The sequence below is a fragment of the Dromiciops gliroides genome, chromosome 3 (assembly GCF_019393635.1).
Source record: "Dromiciops gliroides isolate mDroGli1 chromosome 3, mDroGli1.pri, whole genome shotgun sequence".
Taxonomy (NCBI): domain Eukaryota; kingdom Metazoa; phylum Chordata; class Mammalia; order Microbiotheria; family Microbiotheriidae; genus Dromiciops; species Dromiciops gliroides.
The window spans coordinates 137,272,455-137,280,063 of NC_057863.1; the positions used below are offsets into that span (position 1 = coordinate 137,272,455).

At 40.9% G+C, this 7,609-nt stretch overlaps 1 protein-coding gene across 1 annotated transcript; it reads right to left on the reverse strand.

Annotated features, from left to right (window-relative positions):
- Positions 1 to 2,128: 2,128 nt before the first annotated feature.
- Positions 2,129 to 4,871, reverse strand: LOC122751643 (serine/arginine repetitive matrix protein 1-like). The gene is given in 2 exon segments (XM_043998769.1): positions 2,129 to 4,063; positions 4,065 to 4,871. Coding segments are annotated over 2 exon segments (2,688 nt in total). The 5' UTR covers positions 4,851 to 4,871; the 3' UTR covers positions 2,129 to 2,161.
- Between the last annotated feature and the right edge of the window lie 2,738 nt (positions 4,872 to 7,609).

A 7,609-nucleotide genomic window follows, 5' to 3' on the forward strand; every position in this document is an offset into this window, starting at 1 on the left:
AAATTTAGGAGTGCTTTGTCCCCATAAAGCCAAATCCTTGGGTGTAAAAGGTGTGTATTGTCTGAGCTTACGTATAGTACCTTTTTGACCATGGGTGAGGATCTCTTGAAGGGGAAAAATTTTTACTTTCTCTGTCTCCTCTACAGGGAAATCATTTCTTTCTTTCTTTATTTGTTTGTTTGGCATGGAGGAAGTAGAGGGTGAGGGAATAAGAGTTGGGTCATTTGGAATTTCAGTCTGAATGGCCTTGGATTTAGTTGTTCTGTTGGGCATTTCGGTTAGGCAGGCCATGTCTGTCTGCCAGTCTATCGTTTCAGTTTGGGTGGCAGACTCAGATGTAAACTGGGGCCTGGATTTTCCTCGTTTTATATTTTTAGTATGATAATTTTCACTTGCTCTGGCCCAGATTTTCCAATAACGTAAATGTTCAGGTGGACATCTACTTAGGGTTCTTTGCAAATGCCTCAATGTTTGGGGATCAAATGACCCATATTTGGGCCATTCTTCCTGTAATTCCTCATGCCACATAAAACACAGTCTGATAAGCTCTCCTCTGGTCATGGTTGTATTTAGTCTAAGTTTTCCCTCATTCCAATCCATAAGTAGCTTTCCTAATGGGGAATCCCAGGGAATCATCTTTATTCTAACATTATCTAGGACATGCCAAATTCTCCATACCACACCAAAAAGCCCCACAAAACCACAAAGAGTAATAAAAATATATTCAAGTTCAAGCTGGACAACATCTTTGATTAGTGAAGGTAAAGCTAGAAAAGGGGTACTTAGGGTGTTTAAAAGATCCATTTGAAATTTAAAATAGCCTATACTTGGTAGTTCTTTCCAATTTAAGGGGACAAGGGAGGGGAAATCTTACCCAATCAGAAGATCAGAAGATGAACGTTCGGTTTTCCTCTTCGTGGTCAGCCAAACTGTGTAATTTAAGATTCTAAATGTGGATTCTAATGTGTTCCCCCAGTTTGGGGGAAACTGACTAAAAATCACTGATAAAACGAGTTTAGGGTTTTAAGGGTTTATTGGAAAATAGAAAGAAAAAGATTGAGAACAGAATTCTAACAGTCTGGCATTCCTATCTTTCCTCAAATCTCCTGTGAAGTCCTCTGCCGCCACCACCATCAAGTCCGGAAGCCAAAAGGGCCTGCGCTCCCTGCGCAGGCTCCCTTTCCTCCTTCCTGTCTCCTCCCAGACCATAGGAGGCTCCTCCAGTTGATTGGCTGGTAGACTTGATAGACAGCACCCATGAGCAAGCGTCATTTCCTGACGCCAAGGAAAAGCCACAATGCCTCTGAGGCATTTTCCTCATGGTGGAGCTCTCCACAGCAAGTCTCCAGTAGGTGGCGTCATTCCAATCATTACAAGTAGATAAAAAGAGGCACAAAAACAAAAACAAAAACAAAAACAAGATGTTATCTACTGGTAGTGTAAATATTTTTCAAAGAAGCCCCATAAAAACAATTTTACTTTAGAATTATAAGATTAAAGCAACATAGGAGCATAGACTTCAAGCTGGAAGAGACCTTAGAAATGATGAATTGTTGATGAACTTTTTTTTTAAATTTAGAAATTTATTCTGTTTAATCCACAAGCTTTATATAGCTTTATTAAAAAAAACAAAACAAAAAGACAACAAAAAACCAACAAAAAACAAAATAAAATAAAACGGTGAAAACATGACAATATTCAAAATTGAGACCCTTCCACTTTTCAAAAGCCAGAGCTCTGAAAGTTCAGTCTGCCAACTGGAAGAACCCTAACAAGACAAGAATTATGAACGGGGCGATGATGGCATTTCACAAACAGAATTTTATGTAACTGAAGGAACCTTTCTGGGGCATAACTGTCCTTACAAGCAATGGGGGGGGGCAGGGTGGGAACAAGACAGGAAAAAATGAAATTCCAGTGTTCCAAATCAACTAGTTACATCAGTATAAGCCCACAGTGTCCTGGCGAACAGCGTTCCGTTTCTGGACCGTCTTAAGAGCTCTAATCTTGATTCACGTCAGCAGAGACGACAGCAACAGGAAAGAGTGTGGCGTTCAAAATGCTCGCGTCGACTTCTGATGAACAGTGGTCTCTCTTCTGGGCAGCTTCAAGGTCAAAGCCTCATAACCAATCAAATGTACATCATAACACACGGTCCCTTCTAGGACTGAGGGGACACTTGCGCCTTTCTCATCGACCTCAGCGCCTTTTCCCGAAGGTGTTTCTCTAGGTCATCCAGGTTGTCTTCAGCTTCACTTTCAGTCTCCTTTTTGGGCTCTGCCTCTGCTTCGGGCTCTTCCTGGGCTGACGTGGTGGTGGATGCCATAGGAGCAGCAGCGGCGGCAGCTGCCTTCTCCTTCTTATGTTTTTTGTGCTTCTTGTCCTTTTTGTGTTTCTTGTCCTTCTTTTTCTTCTTTTTCTTCCCACCACCCTCCTGGTCTGAATTCCTGGCAGGTGATGGGCTTGGCGTTGGGCTCTTAACCTTCTTGACAGGTGCTGCTGGCGACCAGTTTGTGGATGGTGACTGAGACTGGGTGGGAGATGGAGGTGCTTGGTGTTTTTTAGCTGCTGGCTCAGGAGATCTGGAGGCAGACCTGGAGGATGAGACCCTTCTTACAGATTGGGGACTTGGTGAGGTAGCCTTTTTTGCTTTTCTGGGTTCCGGGGTTCTGGAGACTCTCCTGATAGGCCTAGTGCTTGGTGATGGGGACTGCCTTCTTTGGGGTGAAGATGAAGCTCCTCTTCGGAGTGGGGGAGGACTTGCAGAGGTATGAGGAACTCGAGGCCGTGGTGAAGGTGAATGCCGTTTGTTTGGTAGAGGAGACCGGGTTTCTCGGGTGGATCGGCTGGGGGGGGGGGACCCTTTCCTATGCTTAGATGATAAGGAAGGGGAACGTCTCTTTGTAACAGGGGAACTTCTTGGCTTCGGAGGTGGCGAATGGGAGACCCGTCGCTTTGGGGGAGGTGAAGGCGATGCCCTTCGTTTGGGAGGTGGTGGTGGGGAAGCTGTTCTTCTCTTAGGAGGCGGGGAAGGAGAGTATCTTCTCTGTATTGGAGGAGAGTATCTTCTTGGAGAAGGTGAGCGTCGACGTGGGGGAGGAGAAGGAGTCCTGCGTAGTGGTGGTGGCGGAGGTGGCGTGGGAGACCGCCGCCGTCGGGGTGGAGGGGCAGGAGAAGGGGAACGCCGTCGTCTGGCAGGTGGTGGTGATGGACTTCTTCTCCACCTACGAGGAGAGGACTCTTTCTGGCGTTTCCTTGGCGATGGGGATGCGCTCCGGGAGGCTGAATGTCGCCGCCGCCTTCCCATTTCTCCATTTTTCACGTTTGATCTCTTGGGTCGCTAGTCTTCTGAGGAGGAGGAGGAGCCAGAGTCAGAAGAAGACTGCTGGTTCTGTCTCCGGTACTGCCGCCTCTGTTGCACGGAATCAGCTGCTGCCATTTTGCCACCTTTATCTTCTTCCGGTTCAGATAACTCTACTTTCCGAGGTTTTGGTGCTGGTGAAGGTGACTCCCTTTTCTCGGTACCTTTATGTTTTGTTGCTGAGGTTCTCCCTGGAGAAACAGAGCCACGACTTTTTCTTGTACGATTTGACTGCTGGGGTGTGGGTGAGCGACGGGTTTTTGGCGGTGGGCTTGCTGGCGGAGACGGCCGATGCCTTCGCCGTGGTGGGCTTGAAGATGGAGAGAGTCTACGAGTTTTTCTAGGGGGGCTGGAGATTCTTTTGGGTGGTTTCTTTGGAGGTGACCGGGAACGGGATGAAGATGATGATGAACTGCTGCCAGAGAGAGATGCTGACGAGCGCCGCCTTCGTCTCACAGGAGAGCGACTTCTTCTATGCCTTGGTGGAGGCGGCATTCGTCTTGGTGGGGTTCTTCTTCGAGGAGACGGTCGCCTTCTTGGACTTGGTCGTCTTCTAGGTGAATATGACCTTGACCGTGTTCTATGACGCCGTCTAGGCCGAGTATGAGAAGGGGACCGGGAACGTGTTCGTGACCTTGATTTGGATCGTGATCGAGACCTTGGGCGGGTTTTCTCCTTTTCTTTTTCCTTTTTTGAGTTTTTTTTCTGGTGAAGGTTCCTTCGGTTCTGGTATAGGTTCAGGTTTGGGAGCTTTCAGAATGTCACTAGTAGAGGTTGCCTCTTGTATTGAAGGTTCCTTGGCCTTCACTGAAGGTTCTGGAAGTTCTGGGATATCTTCTTTCTTTTCTGGAGCAGGGGAGGGGCTTCGGCTCTTAGTTCTGTGACGGGGAGATCTAGAATGACTTCGTTTTCTCTCTCGCCTGACTGGGGAGGCTCGTCTTCTAGGAGAAGGAGATCTGGACTTGCGTCTTCTAGGGCTTCTGGATCGCTCCCTTTTTTCTCTGCTGCTCTCCTTTTCTTCTTTGTCCCTCTTATCTTTGTCTTCATCTAGTTTCTTCATAGATGCCAGTTTTTCTTGTTCAATCTGTCTTTGTTTTATTTCCTCCTTCTTCAGTTCCAAAAAAGCAGAAGGGATCCCAGCAATGTTTTCCTGTGCGCTTAACAACAGGGGCCATAGCTCTCCCATAAATTCTCTAGCATTTTTTCCATTCAAGAACCCAGTCAGGTTAATCTGCATCATTTTGGAATCTGGATTCTTCACTTCCAGCTGGTTGAATATGAATTCAATTACTACATCATCCTCAAATCCAAGAATTTCTGTTACTCGTTTTGTAATCCAAGGCTTTATCACCTCCAAATTTACTTTGCCCATGTCTACCTTTTTTTCTAGACATTCTGCAAACTTCAACTGCTTCAGTAGCTTCTTCTGTTTATTGCTGAAACGATTGTCCTGTTCTGCGCTTGTTCCGCGGAAGAATCCCGCGTCCATCTTGCTGCCTCGCACAGCGATCGCTCCCTATCCACAGTGCACTGCGCCGCCACTGTCGACGCCGACGCCGACGCTATTGATGAACTTCTAAATGTGTTTTTACTTTAAGCAAAATCATTTTTTGGACTCAGATTTTTTTTTTAAAAATGAATGCTTTTAGAATTAGAAATTTGAAATTTTTTCAAATAATTGAATGGCCAAGTATCTTTTTTGAGAGATGAGAGCTGCTAGAAATCACATGAAATAGTGAATTACAAAAGCTCAAATGAACTGTCTCTTTACCAAAAGGAAATTACTAAACACCAACTTGGGAGTTGTTTCAGAAACAAATATCTGGATGAAGTCAGAGACTTAAATTATTAGGGTAAAGGTAATCTCAAATTAGAAGAAAGACTAATAATAAAAAAGAAAATATTATGTACAATAACAATGTCAGCATGACCTATTTTTTAAAAGATATTGCCTTGAAGTTTTGGTTTGTTTTTTCCAATCTACTTAAATTTCTTAGAAAACTTCAGTTTATTAAAAAAAATAGTTATCACAATAAGTAACCCAAAAGAACCCAGAAACAACAATAAGAAGTAGATAATTAGAGAGACATGACAGCCAAGGAAGTACAATGCTTGTTTAGAATAAAAGCTCATTTGTAAAACATTAAGGATTAAGTTGATTCAAAACTACATGCAGCAACATCTCACTAGTAGTGGAGCTAGGGTGAAGATGGGAATAAATCTTCAAAAGACATAATATTACTTAACTAACCATTCTGATATGTACCAATAAAAGAACAAGGTGGAAAACAAATTTCTATGGAAAAATGAATGAGTTTATCTCAATTTTGACTTGTTTTCATCATGGAATTGAATGGAACCATTTTGTTTAGATGATGATGATGATAGCTAGCATTTATAGTAACTTAAGATTTTCAAACATCTGTGCAGATGTTACCTCATTTGAGTTTTACAATAACCCCATGAACCAAGTGCTATTAATATCCCAATTTGATAGACGAGGAAAATGAACCTGAAAGTTATTAAACAACTTTCCCAGAGTTAAATAGTTGTTAAGAAGCTGAGGCAGAATTTTAACTCAAAGTCTCCCTAACTTTAAATCGGAGCTCTATGACTACTTCACCTAGCTGTCAGATTCAGTTTCTAATGTGAAGAAGAATAAAAGTATAACAATATTATATAATGCTTTAAATTCTGCAAAACATTACACTTACTTGCTTAATTAATCTTTATAAACACGTGGCATAAATGTTATAGGTGATTGTAACAAAGGGACAAGGACCCACATGTACAAAAATATTTATAGCAGCTCTCTTTTTGGTGGCAAAGAATTGGAAATCAAGAAAATGCCCAACAATTTGGGAATGGCTGAACAAGTTGTGGTATATAAAGGTAATGGTATACTATTTTGCTATAAGAAATTATGACAGGCTGATTTCAGAAAAGTCTGGGAAAACTTAAGTAGACTGATACTGAATGAAGTGTGCCAGGAGAACATTGTACATAGTAACAGCAATGTTCTGTGATGATCAACTATGATAGATTTGACTCTTTTCAGCAATATAATCATCCAAGACAATAACAAAGGACTCATGATGGAAAATGCTCTCTTCATCCAGAAGAAAGAACTATGGAATCTGAATGCAGATTGAACCATACTATTTCTACTTCTTTTTTAAAATTTTTCTCCTTTTGTTCTGATTCTTCTTTCATGACACGACTAATGCAGAAATATGTTTAATGTGATTGTACATATATAACCTATATAAGATTTCTTTCTGTGTTGGGGAGAGGGGAGAGAAAGGAGGGAGGGAGAAAATTTTAGAATTCAAAATGTTATGAAAACCAATCTTGAAAACTTACTTTATGTGTAACTGGAAAAAAATAAAATGTTATTAAGATCAAATACTTTCTTTGTCCAAGGTCACTAAGCAAGTATGTGCCAAATAAGAGAATTGAAAGTAGGTTTCTTCTGGTACTATGTACAGTCTAGTTGTGTTTGAAAAAATTCAAAATTACATATAAGTTAAATGGAGAACACTAGACCAGACCTGATATAGACAGAAATCTCTGCATTAGAACTGACATATTTTTAGAAAACCTTAAAGATCAATTTCCAAAATATTGCAAAGGGGAAGATTCGAAAAGCGGGAGAAAAAAAGACTATTTTTAGAAAATAAGATGACTAAGAAAACATTAATAATTATTCACCCATATGCTTGTTTTCTGTAATGTGCTTGAGAATGTCTTTAACTTTTTAATCAGGTGATGATAAACATAGAACCTTACATTCACTATAACTTTCATTCAGGTATATGACTACAGAAAATCTTTAATGAAAACTTGCATATTCCTTTCTCTAATTGTACCAAGAAATTCTTTGAAATATTTAATCAAATATATTTTAAACGTTTTGATTTATAAATGAAAATATCATTTGTTTTTTAATAATACACATTTTTATTTATAATTTTGAATGCCAAAGGTATTCCTCCTTACCTCCCCATTCCCTGAGGTGGTAAGCAATCATATTAGGCTTATACATGTGCAGTTATGTAAAACATTATCATATTAGTCATTTTGTAAAAGAAAATGGGTAAAAGAAAAAAATGAAAAAAAGCATGTTTCAGTTTATGTTCAATCAATATCAGTTCTTTCTTTGGAGGTGGATAGTATGTTTCATCATTAGTCCTTTGGGAATATCTTGAAGCATTATATTGCTGAGAATAATTAGGTCATTCACAGTTG